Genomic DNA, 19084 nt, shown 5'->3' with positions numbered 1-19084 from the left:
CTTAATTGCTAAAAAATATTCTTCAAATCAAGAATATTTTTTTTATTTTAATTATCATTAACATGGCATATCCATTCAAGTCTTTATTCCTTGGAGGACTTAATCCCATCACCTGTGGACTGAATTTGTCCTTTATAAATTATTGCTTTCGATAAATAACAATCATTTTAATTAAAGGTGAGAGGAATCCATCAAACCTATCACAGGAGAACTCTTACACAGATCACTGTGTTTGGCTATGAGCGATGAAGATGAGTTAAACGTGGGAAGTGCCATGCACTTTGATGTACAAGTCATGGACATGGCATGCATGCATAGGGCAAAAGAACGGCGGTTGAGCAAGATGAACCACTTCTGGATTCGTGCTGCCTCCATGATATGATTCACGTCTCATGATTGATCAGCCTTTTTACTTATCTTCACCACAATTGCCAGGTCAACTGAGGGAGACTGCTTGTTTCGAGCTTCTGCAATTAGAATCTGAGCGCAGAGAGGAAGAAAAAGGAGTTCGATGAAGAGGAACAACACATGGGAGAAGCTGAGGAAGATGTGGGGATGAGAGAAGCTCCATGGAGGGAGCAATAACCACACACTCCTTGGGGTCTGCAGAAAACCTAAGCCTTCCTCAGGTATCAGCTCTTCTGATTCTGTTCTTACTGGATCTTCTTAAGTGATCATTTTGTCTTTCCTCTCTTTGTTGTTCCTTCTGTTTGTTTCATGTCAAGTTCATCATTTGAGTCTTTTGTGTATGATAAAGCAGCAATCATAGACACATCATGTAGCCTATCGACAAACAGATTACAGTAGCGCTTTTTGTAGGTGAAGGTTTGATCTGCAGAAAACCTAAGCCTTCCCCGGGCATCAGCTCTCCTTCTGTTCTAGCTAGGTCTTCCCAAGTGATCCTTTTCTATTTCCTCTTTTTGTTCTTCCTTCTTTTTCATGCCAAGTTCATCACCTAAGTCTTTTCCGAATTATAAGCAGCAACTATAGACATGTCATGTAGACTATCAATACAGATTATTAGTGCCTTCTTTTAGGAGAAGGTTGGTCTGTAGAACCTAAGCCTTTCCTAGGTATCATCTCTCCCTCTTTCCTAGGTCATGCTTCTGTTCTAGTTAGATTATCTCAAGTGGTCCTTTTCTCTTTCCTCTCTTTGTTCTTCTGTTCTCTGAATCATAAGAAGCTATTAGAAGTTATGCCTTATATAAATCTGATGATTAAACCTAACATGAAGTAATCACAGACATGCTAATACACAGAGGAGAAGGTTTAAATCTTAGGGATTTAGAGATTGATTCTTTTTTATTTTGTCTCTGGCCATGCAGTAATCATAGACATATCATGTAGCCTATCAATACAGATTATTAGAGTCTTTCATGTAGGATGCTACAGATCTAGAGATTGATTTCCTTGCTTCTTAGCCTTGCAGTGTGTTGTATATGATCATTTTGGTGGTGTCATGTTGTCATCTCTTTTTTGCTGGAAAGATTTTGGACCAAATGGCTTTCTTTCATGACTGCTTTTCCTGAAAGAGACTGTGAGAAAGATGTAGTGTCCAATTTGGAGATTTAATTTTTCTTTGTTGTTCTTGGTGGCAACTTTAATCTCCATTCCCATGGTTGACTAGACTTTGTTGACAAAAAAAGTTTGAACAACTTTTGTTTGAAGATGCTACAAAATTTTATATCAAAATAGAAGATGATGATGCAGGCATTGTCTCAGCACAAGCAGCATTAGAGAAAGAACAAATCTTGATCCTCTCACCTCATGCTTGTTGCTGCAAGGTTCAGATGTATCAGCCAATTCTCCATCACCAGTTTCTAGTGGCAGGCTTCATGTGACTTGTGTGACTTTTAGGATTGCTTTCTTCAAATACTGCTGGTGGCACAGTTTTATCAACCTATCTGTCAACATTAGAGATCTGCACTGCTGTTAATTAAGAGGATGTGTCAGATGAGACAAACTTTTACAACACTCAACTGGATCATATCTTATCTGACCATAACACCAGAATCATTAAGATGGGAGTCACAGATAACTTGTAATGTTAAGAGTTAAAACATGAACAGTGTCAAATTATAGCTAGCTATGGATTTCAAACCTAACCCTAAGCTCAAAAAATTCAACAATAAATTGGATCTTACCATGTCTCATTGGAAATCCAATTCAGATGCAACTTAATGTTCATTATCCAATGTCCTTAAATAACCACTTGATCCAGCAATCCTGTCGATAATCAAATCGGATATTGATTGATCCGCGATCGATATCCATCATATAATTTTTGGGATTATATGCTATGAAAAAGAAAAATCCATATGAATTTGTTTGTATCATTTTAAGTGTGACAATAAAATGATTCTTTTTAAAATGATTCATTTAAATGAAAAAAAATACTGCACATCTATGATTGAGTTTGTTTTAGTCTTAAGAGTGAAATGACACAAGAAATCAATCATACAATCATAATTAACTTTATGGTTTTTCTGCAACTTTGTGATTTGTTAGGAGCAAGTGATTGTGATGAGTGCCAATATGGGATGCAGTCACTGCAGGCAGAGGGTCTCCAAGGTGGTCTCCAAAATGAACAGTAAGAGTTATTATCCTGTGAATTTAAAAGATAATAGCCTATCTAAATAGGTATAGTTTTCCTAACTTCTTGACCATAATATTACCTAGTTAAATTACTTAAAATAAATAAATATATATTTAATTGGGTCCAGAATTTTTGGACAAACCGAAAATGTGGTATTCTACATGATTTCGATTAAGTCTATGTCAAAATTTATAAGGTTTTGGATCTATTATACACTCTATTTATCTTAAATTTAATTATTGAGTTAAATTACATTCAAAATTATTTGGGTTATTTCGTTCATTCTTTCCTTTCTACCCTTTTAATAAAAATTGAGGCATTTTTCATAACATTGAAATAAAACTACTGTACCACATTTTAAAGAAAAACCTTATAAATCCATGTCAAAATTAAAAATATTCAGAATCTATTTTACAGTCTACCTTAGTTAATTTTAGCCATTGAGTTAAATAATCTTACATTCAAAATTATTTGTGTATCATAACATTTTTCCTTTCCCTTATACAATTCTAATAAAAATACAAGTAAATATTGATAACATTGAAACAAACAAATTTACCACTTTTCTAAAAGAGATAAGCATTAGATCAGTTTTGAATTGATAAATATTTATAAATTGGGGGATTTTTGCACATACATATTTGCTAAGTTTTATATAACATGCTTTTAATCACAAATTTTAATCATAGTATACACATATATATTTCTACAAACATTAAGATCCTCCAATAATGTCATTGACTATACAAAATATATATATATGATTTTAAACATGAAATTAACAATTTTGTCATATATTTTTTTATAGCAGGCTTGGTGGATTACATGGTGGATTTGCAAAAGAAAGAGATCACAATGAGGGGGGTTGTAGAGACCAAGAAGAGGAAGGTGCATCCTAATCACACAAGGAAGAAGATGACATTAATTAGCTTCTTGGGCTTCTTTAGACAGAAATGTTGTTCTTGCTAGTTTCATTAGTTGTGGAGTAACCCTTCCCACCAAATTAGGATTCATGTTGACACCCATTGTGAGTGTTGATGTGATTAGTTGAAAAAATATTTGTAGACCTTGTAACTAGTAGTATTTGATTTATTATTAAATCAAAATTATAATTAAAATATTAGGTTTTTTTAATGATACGAGCATCATGATATATGGATGGAAGTCATATGATCCACATTTCATCATCATGTGATCAACACATCATTGATCGGTATATGATCCACATTTTATCATCATGTGATCGATACATCATCATCATCACGGATAGAAGTCATGTTTCATATATAATGTGATCATATATATATATATATTATATATTATATACGATCATCATGTATAATGTGTCAATTCAATTGGGATCGACACATCCTCGATCGCATTTCGATAATGTGGCAGAGGCTGACTTAGTATTGCCAAGTTAGTCATATTATACAAATGAGAAATTGATTCGGACTGATAATTATAATATCATTATCATTTGGAGGATCTTTTTTCTTCCGGACTTATCTTTGACTCTCCAAAATAGCTTGCAAAAATAATTTGGTTGAGATATGAAATCTTTATATATATATATATATATATATAATCTTTTATGGAAGGCTAGAAGAATAAATAAGAGAGTGGCAAAAGAGATCAGTAGATCTCTCGAGTTGCGGGCTGTGGCAACGGCCGTGGGAGTAGCAGCAATAGTCCTCGAGGGTATTGAAGCCGTCTTCATGTCGTCGTCGACCCAATGGCACCACCAAATACATCCCCTGCTCCGCCGCCACAGCTTCCCCTTGCTCCTCCTCCCCATCCTCCTCCTCGTTGCCGCCCTCCTCTTCTCTCCCTCCGCCCCCAATCGCTTCATCTCCTCCTTCGGGTGTGTTCCAGATCTCGCTATTTCCTTCTTCCTTGTCCCATCGTCTCTTATCTCGCTTTCCGACAGGTATTTCTCGCCGGAGGTGGCCGACACCGACATCTGGAGCGCGCGCCGGGTCGTGGATTGGAGGCCGTGCGTTTGGTGGAAGAATGCTTCCTTACCTGGTCTGATCCATCATTAGAGTTAGGGTTAGGTTTTGATTTGTTGTTTCTGAAGAAAATAATAGAAGATAAAAGAATAATTATTGAAGAAGCTTTATTGAAGAAATAAAAATACTTCAATACATTAACATGTTCTCTCTCCTATTTATACAAATCAGGAAAAATAATTTTCCTCAATAGAATAGATGATTTTTCTTAACAGAATAAAGAGATTTGCTCATATAGTTGGGGAAATCTTATCTTCTATCATGCTCCCGCAAGATAGTATTCCTGATAAGAATACCAATCTTGGATCGATGCAAAGAATGATTTACAAGCGAAGACTTCGTGAGTAAGGCAAGAGCAGATTGCTGCTACTGTTGCGATTGCTGTTGCTGTGAGGGCACAGGCGTTCCCTTCGTTCTCCTTAAGTCCACCGACTGTTGGCTGATCAGCGAAGGCTACCGCGGTGAGGAAGATGAGGATTGGCTGTGGAGCCTCTTAGGAATGTGGCTGCAGTGTTGTTGGTCACTGGCCGTAGACAAGGGCGAAGCTTCGTTTTTCTCAACGACGTTGGTCGCTGGCTAAAGGCAAGAGTGAAACTTCGCTTTTCTCACTGCTCTGATACCATGAAGAAAATAATAGAAGATAAGAACAATTATTAAAGAAGCTTTATTGAAGAAGAGAAGAAGCTTTATTGAAGAAATGAAAATGCTTCAATACATTAACATGTTCCCTCTCCTATTTATACAAATTAGGAGAAAGGATTTTCCTCAACAGAATAGAGGATTTTTCTCAACAGAATAGAGAGATTTCCTTATATAGTTGGGAGAATCTTATCTTCTATCATGCCCTTGCAAGATGGTGCTCCTGATAAGGATACCAATCTTGGATCGATGTAAAGAATGGTTTATAAGCGAGAGACTTCGTGAGTAGGGCAAGAGCAGATTGTTGCTACCGTTGCGATTGCTGTTGTTGTGAGGGCACAGGCGTTCCCTTCGTACTCCTTAAGTCCGCCCTTCGTTTTCCTTAAGTCTACTGACTGTTGGCATATCACCGAAGGCTACCGCGATGAGGAAGATGAGGATTGGCCGTGGAGCCTCTTAGGAATGTGGCTGCAGCGGCGTTGGTCGCTGGCCGAAGACAAGGGTGAAGCTTCGCTTTTCTCAACGACGTTGGTCGCTGGCCAAAGGTAAGAGCGAAACTTCGCTTCCCCAACTATATGAGAAAATCTCTCTATTCTGTTAAGAAAAATCCTCTATTCTGTTGAGGGAAATCCTTTCTCCTAATTTGTATAAATAGGAGAGGGAACATGTTAATGGATTGAAGCATTTTCATTTCTTCAATAAAGCTTCTTCTCTTTTTCAATAAAGCTTCTTCAATAATTGTTCTTATCTTCTATTATTTTCATCATGGTATCAGAGCAGTGAAAAAAACGAAATTTCACTCTTGCCTTTGGTCAGCGACCAACGTCGTTGAGAAAAGCGAAGCTTCGCCCTTGTCTTCGGCCAGTGACCAACGCCGCTGCAGCCACATTCCTAAGAGGCTCCACGGCCAATCCTCATCTTCCTCACCGCGGTAGCCTTCGCTGCCTTCGTTGATCTGCCAACAGTCGGTGGACTTAAGGAGAACGAAGGGCGGACTTAAGGAGAACGAAGGGAACGCCTGTGCCCTCACAGCAACAACAATCGCAACAGTAGCAACGATCTGCTCTTGCCCTACTCACGAAGTCTCTCGCTTGTAAACCATTCTTTGCATCGATCCAAGATTGGTATGAGCACCATCTTGCGGGGGCATGATAGAAGATAAGATTTCCCCAACTATATGATGTGATCTCTCTATTCTGTTGAGAAAAATCCTCTATTCTGTTGAGGGAAATTCTTTCTCCTAATTTGTATAAATAGGAGAGGGATCATGTTAATGGATTGAAGCATTTTCATTTCTTCAATAAAGCTTCTTCTCTTCTTCAATAAAGCTTCTTTAATAATTGTTCTTATCTTCTATTATTTTCATCAGTTTCTATCCTGAAGCCACCTTAAACTGGATTTCTATGGCAGCGGGTTTCCATTTGGTTTTTTGTTGAAATGCTGCAGCTCTGCCCACGAAGACCAACGGCTACATCCGGGTGGATTGCTACGGCGGCCTCAATCAGATGAGACGCGATGTTCGTGTCGTCCTCTCTATCGATTTATTGTATTCTTGATGCTTGATGAGTGAATTGGTGTTACTTTTTTTGTTGGTTGTAGTTCTGCGATGGCATTGGGATAGCTCGGATCCTAAATGCGACTCTAGTCTTGCCCAAGTTTGAGGTGGCGGCTTACTGGAATGAGTCGAGGTATGGTTGTGGAAGTGCTCAAAGAGTACACTTGATGTTATGGTGTGTAGTGAATTAGTGCTAATTGGATGTTTTCATTTTGATCAGTGGCTTCGCCGATGTGTTTGATGTAGACTACTTTATTCAACAAACGCAAGGTTTCGTGGAAGTTGTGAAAGAGTTGCCAGAGGAAATCACATCGAGAGAACCCTTTAGGGTGGATTGCAGCAAACGCAAAGGCCAATTTGATTATGTTGAAGGAGTGCTCCCTGCTCTGCTGGAACATCGCTATATATCTCTAACGCCAGCTATGAGCCAGAGAAGAGATAGGTATTTGTTTAAACCTTATGATGCAGGAAACCATATTGTTGTTTGCCTGAGTATCACTATATAAATTAGACTTGCTTGAGTCCATGCTTCTGCAGGCTGTTTAACAGCTACGTTAATTGGGTACCATATATTCAGCCTTTAAGATCTTTTTTTTTAATGATGCTTTGTGTACATAATTCTTATTTGAGTGATAGAGCAGCAATTAGATTGGGCTTTTCTGACCTTTTCTTTTTTCCTTTTTCACAAAAACATTATACATTTCTTATCAAGTTTGGGAAAGAAATACAATGTTTTGTTTTCTTAGTGTTAATTTGGGTATGATGAAAAATACAATAAGTTGGTGAGTTGTCACTTTCATTTGTTCGGTACGAATCATCTCCATCAATGGTCAGACCTGGACACAACCATAAACATAAGAACATAGGGACGCATATCATTTTCTTTTGCTTCATGTGCCCCACACATAAAGATGATGAAACACATTAAATTCTCTCTGTTAGCTAGTGCAGTTACTCTGTGTTAAAAAAGATCATGAGACATGCAAAAAAATAGTTCCTTCCAACAAACCTGCTGATAATGTGAAGTGATTTCCTGCGCCAGTTGTTGTAAGGCTTCCCGCAGACTAGGCAATTCTTAGGGCTTGTTGTGATATGTGAACTTGTATTGTTGTTGCCATGTGCGAAGATGATGAAAAGCAATATTTGTAGTGATTTGGGGACTCTTGCTCCAGGAAGTTATTGCTGTTTAGCTATGATGTAAAGCAAAATCAGGAATGCAGAATCATCTTTGAGCCCTGACACCTGTATTACATAATTTACATTCATTTCTAATATTTCGTACTTTTGTTTCCCATCTGTCCAATAATATCTCAGAAGAGGCTGTTTAATGTATTCAAATAATAAGTTAATTTGTTATTTCCTGTGACATAATCCATTTACATAGATTCAACTGTAAAACTATGTTGGATTTCTCCAGTTTGTTGCAAGGATTTGTATAGATTGCATTCAATTGATGATGGATATAGGCCTTTCATGTACTATGCCATTTCTAGTTGCAGGCTCTTTCATTATAGTCTTTCATCCTGTTACAAATTTAGAATTACTTTCATTGAAAAGGAATACAAGAATTCCGCTAATCTCTGTGTGACCCCCATATATTGAACTTTGAATGAGACAAGAAACTAATCTCTCAGGTTCCAAACAACTACTGAGATTCTAAAACTCGTGAGAAGACGTCTTATCGATTTTGATGACCAGGTAGTTTGTCCTACCATGTCTTTTCTTGGATAGAAGGATCCCATAAAATGATTTCTTGCTGGAAATTTAATTTCTATTCCTCCCACTTAAGTTGGTATAACACTAGAACATCATAACATTTAGATGATTTTAAGATCTCTGGAAAAAAATATGTTTCTCTTATGTAGACTCTTCATATCTATTTTGATAGAAATATATGTCTACCTTCTTCTATGTGTTCTCCAGCCTATATTTCATAGAACCATACCACACATACTGCATTTTGAAGCAGCAGAAAGAAACAAAAAGAAAAAAACATGCAGAAGGCTTTTCCACTGGATTCCTTGCAACTAAAAGCATCTTTTTAACAGCTCTATTTGCTTCTCTTCATGAAATATCATTAGTGCTTATTTTGTATCTTGCAAACCGAACTATCTGTTGACTGTGACCTACATGAAATTTTGCAACTGTGACACTGCATTTGACTGTGGAAGTACAACCATGACACTGTAATTCACTCTGATGAAAGCTTCATGCCATTACCATTCGCTTTAACAATAAAATTATGAGACTCTAATTCATCTTGCTGTACTTGATACTATTTGGGTGTTTGTAGCCTGCAGTGGTTACCATGAAGCTTGAGGTTCTAGGAGGTAAAAGCAGATCAGATCTGCTGGCTACTTATTTTATTTTTGTTCCTAATTGGATCTGTCTGTGGTTGTTCCTACGAGAGCATATGATAGTAATGAGGTGGAAAGAATACCTACTAGAGAAGACAAAAAAAAAGTTAATTATACAGATAAGAGGCCTGATACCACTTCTATTTTTGTTTTCTTTGTGAAATTCTCGAAACCATCCACTCTTTCTTTTTGCATTGTCCCACTTCTGAATGGTATAAGGTGATTTTTGTGTTCCAGAGAGGATGTTGTTGGTATCTATTCTAATATAATTGGTGTTAGGCATTCATGTTAGATTAAATTGTGAATTCATTTGCCATTTGAAAGGATTTTTTAAATTCGTACAACAATTTAAATACTCCTAAAAGTAGAACCATGACCTAGTTTTAAAAAAGAAATATTATATGTAGAATCAAGACAACTTTTTGATTGTAAGTCAAATATAGTCACCAAGTCAAATATAGTCACCATATAAAGCCTGCAACAAACAAGCATAAAATCTAGGTAAAAAAAAAACTAAGCTTATGTTGGAAAGGAAAAACAATCGCTGTAGGAAGCCTTAGTAAAACATATTTAAGATCAAGGTTTGAAATTTCGTATCATACCGGTGTATCGAGCTTTGTTCGATATGGTACGGTACGTTGTATCGAGCTGTACGCTAGGGCGTACCAAGCGGTATACCTAAAAAAAAATATGTATATATAATTAATATATAAAAAAATATAAAATATCAATATATAAAAAAATAAAAACAAATATAAAAAATATTTTTAAAAAGGTGTTCGTAGCCTCGACGACATCACCTCCTCCTCCTCTTCTCCTCGTCGCCTCATCTGTAGCATTCGACAAAGAAGATGGCGAAGACATCGAAGGCCGTAGATGACTCTGGCCTTCGGCAAAGAAGAAGGCCGCAGAATTGCAGACGAGACGATGAAGGACTCTTCCACTACTCTAACCACCGCCTCCAGATCCTCCTCTTTATGACTCTCCTCGTCGTTACCTCCTGGATTAGGATCGTCGAGGGAGGGCAACGTCGGATCGAGATCGAGAAAGGGTGTGGAAACAAGTTCGTGTCGAGGTTCTCCCTCTTCTTCGAATGCCCTCTCCTTCTTCCTTCTTCGACGCTTCTCCCTCAGCCTTGCTGCAGCCAAGCCACTATATCGAGTGGACTGCCCGGTAGCGGGTGGTCCGCGTATCGGTTCACGGGCGGTACAATTCGAAATCGCTAACCTTGTTTAAGACTATATGATCTTGTTTAATTTTTGACCAAGGATTGTAGTGCAGGGTGTCAATGTCATGCCCTCAAATAGTCACCATGTGCCATGCAAAAAACTGATACATGTCAGGTTGCTGGTAGCTCATATCCTTCAATGTTATGCCTTTGGGTAAGCTGATGGCCCTTCTCAAGGGGTATATAGAGCATTTTAATAAGTCAATATCATGATAAAAGTGCATAAGCAACTCTTTTTTATGGTGGTTACCTAGTGATGATCCAATACAATAAAATAGAGTACAAAAAGCTGTAGATGGAATTTTATTTATCACCTAGATTTTCATGATGTTGTTGAAAAAGCTATGCATTATTGAAGATTAATAGCCCATGACAAACTTGGTCAAAAATTATAGCAACATCCTATAATTTCTTAATTTGGTTGCAGATATGTGATTCCTTTTATATCACAAGCTGACTTTTTCAATGAAATCAACTGTAGCTAATGAATATGCAATGTATTTCAAACAGTACTATGAGACTTGTACTGGAACCTTTTTCCTCGAAATCTGCTTCAATCGTATATAACAGTGAAACACAGTGTGATTCATGCAATATCCTGTTGAGACACTGGCTAACTTTGTTAAACTATTTCATAATTATTCATAGGAATCAGATCACATGGTCTTATTTGCCATCAGTACTATATTTTGTTCTGTTCATTTCCGATCGAGTAGAAAGTTGTGTTTTCTAATTTCCTCTGTATCTTGAAAATTGAACTCCTTTTCTGTTTTTCTATAATTCTTGTTTTAAAGGAAGTTATGCACTCAGTAGAAATATGTTAGATCTCACTGATATTGTTTTTAATTAAGGTATCCATTATATGCTAAGGCTGCCCTTTGTCAAGGGTGTTACAATGCGCTGCGCCTTAATAAGGCCTTGGAGGCTAAAGGTTCCGAGCTCTTCAAGGCAATACCAAAACCCTTCCTCACCTTACACCTCAGATTTGAACCTGACATGGTGGCCTACAGTAAATGTGACTACCCTGGACTCTCTTCGGCATCCTTGGCCGCTATCGAAGCAGCACGAGGGGATAGAAAATCATGGACCGGTGATGCTGCACGCAGTTGGAGGAATCGTGGGAAATGCCCTCTGACTCCAAAAGAAACAGCATTCATCCTCCAATCTCTTAAAATCCCTACAAACACAACAATCTATTTGGCAGCTGGAGATGGTCTCCTCGAGATGGAAGGCTTCACATCAGTTTACACCAATGTCTACACTAAATCTTCCCTCTTAAACAGCAAAGATTTTAATCTCATGCACGGCAACACGAAAGCTGCCCTGGATTACTATGTTTCGATCAACAGCAACGCATACATTGCGACTTATTTTGGAAATATGGACAAGATGGTATCAGCAATGAGAGCAGCAAATGTACATTACAGAACGTTGGCTTTGAGCAGGAGGGCTTTTGCAAATCTTACAGCACTTGGGCTGGAAGGGGTGGAGTTGGTTGATGCTTTGTGGAAGTCTCACAGAGAAGATTTTGTGATGGGGAGGGGCACTGCTTTGCCTGATTGTTTTTGTGAATCTACTTTGTGATACTTTTCACTCATGTGCTTATGATATTTGGATCTGTAATTTTAACAAGTTCTTTTTCTTATATTTAGGACAAGAGAACATTTCGAGGCAAATTTTTTTGCTCGTCATGGCTGGGTATCAAAATGTTCAACAACACTCAAGAAAACAGCTTTACTGAGGTATTCCTGTCATTAGTAGTGTACAAAGTTGATGATACATGGGGCAGAAATCGCATCCATTTCGTTATTGGCATCAGATGTTATCATTTCTTTTATTATAAGTGGTAACGGTGATTTGATAATATATTAACTTCAAAATTCTATGATAGATAGTTCCATACTCTCGACGATCAAAATAGAGCATGATAATTGGAGGATCTTCAGACATCTTTTTATTATTATTATTTTGCAGTGTTGAATCCATGTGAAGAAGGGAGTGATGCTTATCGATTGAAAGTAGTGCATGAACACATCAAGATGTTTTACTTCACTAGTCCCTGTTAAGGTCCTTACCCACTGCACTACGATATATATGACTGACTCATCTCCCTCAAACTAATTTTCCATTCATACTCATCCCCACCGCCCGCCCCCATTAGGAGGACAAAGAACAAAGTGATTCGTCCGCGGCTATTAAAGCATCTATCATTCTGGAGTGGCGCCCTTTCTCCCTGAGCTTGACTTCCTACGTAAACCACAAGGAAAGGTCCCATGTCTTTGAGTGACCAAGCTTTGTCAACGTCAACACTGGGTGGTAGCTTATGGTGTTTCTAAGCGACAAGAAAAAGGTCTCGAGTATTTTATGGTTGCTGGTGTCGATTTGGAAGAAACAGAAGCTACAGGTCAGAAGAAAGCAACAGAGGAGCTCTCCATCCACCACCCATGGCTGACAAAGACACCCCCCCATCAGGTGTGTGTGTGTGTGTGAAAATGCACTTGTGGTTTCCTTTATAAGAGCTTAAAAATCAGATTGAAATTAAAATATCATCATCCCTGCCTTACAGCTGGATAATCCCACTTGAATTGAGAGAATCAATGTATACAATCCTATTTTTATGAGAAAAAAAAATTATTTGAACTTGATCATAGTAATAATCATTAAATAAAGAATATGTAACTTTATTGTTAGTAAAAGAAAAGAGATTATTTTTATGACTCGAATTTGATCATTCAGATAAATAAATAAATAAAAAGTTAATCTTATCAAAAAAGCATGAAGGATTGGTGTCCATAGTTTTATTCTTAAAAGAAAAAAATCATTTATTTCTATGACAATTAATTAATTTTACCAAAACTTGTCCTCAAGTAAAGTCCCATCTAATCGAGCAAACTACTAAAAATACAAAAAATAATATACAAAAAGCATCTCTGATCACAGCCGATGTCGACGCCTCGGTGGTCCTGATGGGAGCACACGGTGTCCTATTTTTCTCCACTATCCTCGCTTGCTGTTCCCACCGATATAAAAGTAGATGAAGACAGACATAGGGTGAGGAGGACAATTCATTGATCTTAGCTGACACCAAATAAGCTCGAGTGTTGTTGACAACAACAAACGAAGTGCTCTTTGATGGACACACTCCATATTTCTAAGGCATTTGTATTGAACAATTCATTTGGGGAAAGAATGCCATTACCAACAACTCGCTTTAGGATCGAACCCCGCGAGAGAAGAAAACTTAAGTAATACAACAATGGAACATGAACATTCCAATATCCATCATCTCTTTCTAAAAAAATATCTTTGTGTGCAAATTCTTTACTTATATTAAACTAATATTTCTAATAATATATGATAGAAGGGGATTAGAGTTAAATCAATAATTATATCCTCCAATGTTCAAGTCAAATCAGTCTTTTAAAAAATAACTAGAGCCAGAGTTTAACGATAAACGTATTTGTAGAGACACGACTTTTATTTAGACCAATGATAATATATTATAAATATTATAATTAATTAATTTTTTAATGGAACAATGACTAACGAATTTTCCATCGTCATCTATATACTTTGTAAGAAAAAATGGTTAGGAATGATAATAATTTTTTTTTATATACTTATGCCTATTAAAGCTCCTTAAGACTATATGGACTAAGAAAAAAAACATCCAAAGTTGGGTTTAGGATGAATTTGACTATATAAAAGTTAATTATATTAGTGGTCTATCTCATCATCACATAGGGATCATAATCGATTATAATGATACAAAAGTTTTAATCTTATTAACAACTTGATGCCATAGACCGAGAGTTGATATAGTTAGATCTTATCTCAAAGACACTCAATCATCCAAGAGAGGATTCCTCCATGAGCGAGATAGAAAGAAAGAAGTTAAATAAGAGCAAGCGGGACAGCTCCGTAGGGGTCTCTAGGCTTCCGAGATAGTCTCAAGATAGACGCTGGATTCAACTCGATCTTTTGAGAATCTTGTACAATAGGTCGGTGTTTCTGACTTGACCCATCTAATGCTCGGATTAGTTTTTGATGGGACTGTAGCATTTTTTGTAGTTCAAAATTCGATCTCCTTGAACGAGGATCAATTTTTATACCTACGAAGCTGGTGGGGTCGACTACGACCAATAGGGACCTCCTCCTATGATGCATTCATGTGGATAATTGACCATATGACCTCTTGCAATATGGGTTGACCCATACAATCTCCTATGACGCGACATCGAGTCGTACTACCTCCCACAGTGCGGTGCTAGCGAAGGACGATCAAGGGAGTATTACCTACCAACCAACGTAGCTCTCTTCCATGTTAGGTGGATGCCCTATTATCCTTCACGTCAGGATAACTACCGACTAACGAGAATAAATCTTATATCTATATTTACTCTATTTAATACTATTGCTGCCCGATAATATCACGACAATACATACGGTATACATAAATTTGACAAACGTATTTTTCTTTTTTACGATAATTTATCCCAAATTTAATTAAAAGATACTCAAATATTTTATTGAAGCAGCTCAAATAAACCCAATTATCTAATCATCACTTCCCTAATCCTCTCTCTCGTACGATCCATTTTGTCTCTACTAAGTTTAATACAATCACATTCGTTGGCATCATAAACAATAAAAGAAAAATCTACTACGCAATCGTTAATATTCATGCCTTTGACACCTCTAGAAAAAAGCTCTATACTTAGTTGACTTTGTTCATCTCTATGAATTCCTTTAATAGTCAGTTCATCTTATACTTTCGATCCATGAAAAAACGCGCATAGACCGATCGATCCGAGGACGGGAGACAACCTTGGGATTTCTGTGGGCGCGTGGGACCCACCGGTACAAGGCGGCGGTGGGGCCCCGTGGAAGCGTGGGCGGTCGGGGTGGAGCCCGAAAGCAGTCCAATCGTAAGCATAAGCTTGACACCCAAGCAATCGAATCCGCAACCCGCCACCCGCCACCCGCAATTGCCCTCCTCCTTATCGCTGCTTGGAAACGATGTGACGAGTGACATTGACATGGCCATATGGGAGAGGAGCTAATCCGAAATCCGCATGCCATTGAACGACCAAGTCAATAGCATTATTAGTCGCCAACTGGTAATAATACCAAAAGACCATATTTAACACAAAAAATACATCACTTTGGAAATAATAACATATATGTTTAATATGATAAGAATGAAGAAAATAATTCATACGAAATCTATTCCCTATATATACATTATATATTATGACATCTGTGATGAGTAAAACTAAATAAATACAATAGAATCATGGAATTTTCCTATTTAGTGCATTATATACATAACTGAGTCATTTATTATGAAATCATATGATTACATATTTTAATCAAAATAAGATCTGCTTTCTCAAAAATAAATATATAAGAAAAATGAGGTCCAGCAAATAAATAGCTGTCATCAAATTTCCCCATCTTTCTCCATTTAATATATATATATATATATATATATATATATATATATATATATATATAAGACACTTGCAATGCACGTGATCTCGTCGTTAAATACCGACCATACGCTCGCTCATCCCCCAATTCCCCCATCAGCACCTCTCCTCATCGCCAGTAAACGCTCCTTGATATGGACGGTCGAACAGGTCTCCGGCAGGCCGAGAAGGCCACGGGGAACCCCTGCCCGAAGAGGGGCCAGATCAAGGCCAACATCTTCAAGCAGATCGCCTTGGCCTTCATCCCCAGCTCCGGCGACGCACAGACGCCGTCCGAGGGGGACGCTGACGCAGGGTGGAGACGCCCAAAACTGTTGCGCTTAAGACAGACGGACGAACTCAGCTCCCTGTCTGCCACTCCTTTCTCTGCTGTTGCTGCTTTTACACTGGAACAGGATAATTTAGATGGTTAATGGTGTGCTCTTCGTGTCTGCCGTGTCGTCTCTCTTCGTTGGTAAGGTTGGGGTTCTCCAGCCTTTTGCTGTTGCTGCTTTTATACTGCCACAGTAGAGTTTAGATGGTCAATCAATGGTGTGTTCTTTGTGTCTCTTTGTTGGTAAGCTTGGGGTTCTCCAGCCAGGAGACTGTAGCTGTTGCTGCTTTTAGACTGCATCAGCAGAGTTTAGATGGTCAATGGTGTGTTCTTGGTGTCTGCAGTGTGCCTGAGTAAGATTAGGGAGTCACGAAGTTCGGGGTTCTCCAGCTTTTTCTTGGTGAACACCCTTTACCTTCCTCCTTTAGCAACAGTCGTAGGGGAATTGTGGTTGTGTTCACTTGGTTCATCACCAAATTGTTCCACTACTAGCTTTGGGCTAATATACTTCTGTAGTACTGAATTGTCTTTGAAAGAAAGGAACAGTTTTGTGATACATCTCTTCCTCTGAAGCAATTATGGAGAAAGTTCACTTCATTTTTAACTTGATTTCTGTTGATGTCAAATTTGATCATTCATTCAGTCGGTCCGACATTCGAACATCCGATGTTTGCCTTTAGGATTGAGAGTCCCGAGCTGGCAAGATAACCTTTTCCGACTTGGATGTTGATTTGGGCTCCTGATCTGTGATCTTTTACTTGAGTGTTTTCTTATAAGACTTATATCGAGAACGTGCCTACAAAGCCACTCTGATGCTAAAATAAATCAATATGCTTGGTAGAGATAAAGTATTTAATGTCTGAGAAGATCCAAGAGAGTTAGAGAGCTTATGTCAGACTGGAGGGATGCTTATTTACAGCTGCATGATATGGTTCGAGTATATTAATAATTTTGATTCTTGCAGTTCATACTAAACATTGGTTTTATTTGATTTACTACACATCGTAAAGCAAGTTGGGTGATCCATCTGAGTTCATATTAATATTGTTCCTCTTTTCAGTAGCAATTGTTTTAATATTAGCTTCAGTTTGTTCAGAAAGATCAAAGTGTCAGTTTCTTTTGGGCTTTTCCAATTTTGTAGTAATTTTTCTTGAAAGAAAGAAGCACTTTTGTGACATATCTCATCTCTGAAGCAATTATGCAGAAAGTCCACTTCATCTTTCACTTAGCTTTGTCTTGGAGTGCATGCTGTAGATTGGATTTGTTTGATATGTCACGTATTGTAAAGCTAGTCGGGTGATCCATCTCAGTTCCTAGCTGCTATTTGTAATTGCAATACAAAACCACTGGCACAAGAGTAGAGAAGTATTTTTAGAGCTGAGATCAGAGTCTTACTGTGTAGAAGAACATATGTAATATGCTTATTGACACAAACAATATATATGCATATTTTAATTATTGTCTACAACTATGTAGAAGTATTTATAGAGCTGAGACTGAGATCAGAGTCTTACCATGTAGAAGAATATATGTAATATGCTTATTGACACAAGCGATATATATGCATATTTTAATTCTTGTCTCCAACTAGAAGAAAATTCAATGTCTAAAGATGAACCAGCATCCAGTCAGCAAGTATCAACCAGGACTAACTTGCCAAAAAAAAAAATCATTAAATTTACTAGGTCAAGCCTATCTTTTTCCTTGATCTTCATTAGATTTCTAATCTGGAACAGCATCTTGGAGATGCATAAACATGACAGAAGATGACCATCATATGAGAACTTTTGCAGAGTCTCTTTCTGACAAATTTCTTAGCATCTCTATGATTTGTATGGTTCATTTCAATTCCCCAGTGCTAAAGAAGTTTCTTCTCTCTTTAAATTAGCAAAAAGGTGGAATGCATTCATTATATAAGCCCTCCAAGAGACTAGAGGCACTACTAGACACCACCATAGGAGAATGAAAGAAGTGGTTTTGTCCAACAATCCTTCTCTATTCAATGGAGCAAAACTATATATTATCTTTTTGATGGGGCAGCTCCTCTAATCTATACTCATTATAAAACTTTGTGTGTTATAATCATTTTATAAATATATTTAGAATAAAGAGGAAGGGTTCCCAATAGGTAGTACTATTACATATGGATATAAATACTTAGCTCACAAGCTTATGGCCTTATACTCCCCCCTGCATTTAAAATCATACTCTTGCTCTGCTTGTATCATTTTGACCTGTTATTCCACAGAAACCAAACCAGTCTTGTTCTTTTCACACAAAATTTGCTACCAGATGGTCTTTTACAGGAATATATATATATATATATATATATATATATATATATATATATATATATATATATATATATATATATATATATATATATATATATTTTTTTTTTTTTTTTTTTTTTTCCAACACTAGAACTGCTTCAGGAAGAAATTAAGTCAGAAATGCCTCAGATGTAAACCCTAATAATTGCTTTGGTAGTCCATTGAAGATTTTGATGCATTCTTTATATCTTTTTTGATTCAACACATTGGGTGGCTACGTTTTTATGCAGAGGCATCTCTAGCCAATTCAATGGTTCTCTCACTGATAACAGTACTTACTGATTCACTGCTTCTTCCCTTTGTTTCATTGTGTTATGTACAAAGTATTGAAAATATTTTAATAAAAAACTCGAGATTTATTTTCTTATCTTTATCTTTTTTTTTAAATGCTTGACTGATTCCTAGGATTGTGAATCGTGTGACATTCCACAATCACTTTCTTGTCGAGAAATCATAATTCCGAATGCGAGTCGGATTGAGCTATTTTCCTTCATCTTCTCTAATCTCTTTCACCTTAATTAATTTTTCATTTTCGTTGTTATCATTGGTGTTGGTGACT

At 37.2% G+C, this 19084-nt stretch overlaps 1 protein-coding gene and 1 long non-coding RNA gene across 4 annotated transcripts; both read left to right on the top strand.

The window, feature by feature from the left end:
* Window positions 1-571: 571 nt before the first annotated feature.
* LOC135613379 (uncharacterized) lies at window positions 572-3543 on the top strand. Its single transcript, XR_010487295.1, has 3 exons — window positions 572-629; window positions 2509-2590; window positions 3405-3543. It is a non-coding gene; the product is annotated as an uncharacterized LOC135613379 (long non-coding RNA).
* Window positions 3544-4211: 668 nt separating this feature from the next.
* On the top strand, window positions 4212-12141 carry LOC103971086 (O-fucosyltransferase 13). 3 transcript variants are annotated; one of them, XM_065111084.1, is made up of 6 exons: window positions 4212-4460; window positions 4527-4624; window positions 6694-6764; window positions 6847-6935; window positions 7023-7244; window positions 11239-12141. In XM_065111084.1, exons 1-6 carry the CDS (start codon window positions 4315-4317, stop codon window positions 11969-11971), a joined length of 1359 nt encoding a protein of 452 aa, XP_064967156.1. In that variant the 5' UTR covers window positions 4212-4314; the 3' UTR covers window positions 11972-12141. The 3 variants fall into 3 exon arrangements, with proteins under 3 accessions (XP_064967156.1, XP_064967157.1, XP_064967158.1); XM_065111085.1 differs by having other exon boundaries at window positions 4419-4460; window positions 6658-6764; window positions 11239-12049; XM_065111086.1 differs by lacking the exon at window positions 4212-4460 and having other exon boundaries at window positions 6617-6764; window positions 11239-12049.
* Window positions 12142-19084: the final 6943 nt, after the last annotated feature.

This window comes from Musa acuminata, chromosome BXJ2-6, assembly GCF_036884655.1.
Source record: "Musa acuminata AAA Group cultivar baxijiao chromosome BXJ2-6, Cavendish_Baxijiao_AAA, whole genome shotgun sequence".
NCBI classification, from domain to species: Eukaryota; Viridiplantae; Streptophyta; class Magnoliopsida; order Zingiberales; family Musaceae; genus Musa; species Musa acuminata.
This window is presented reverse-complemented; position numbering and strand designations above follow the sequence as displayed.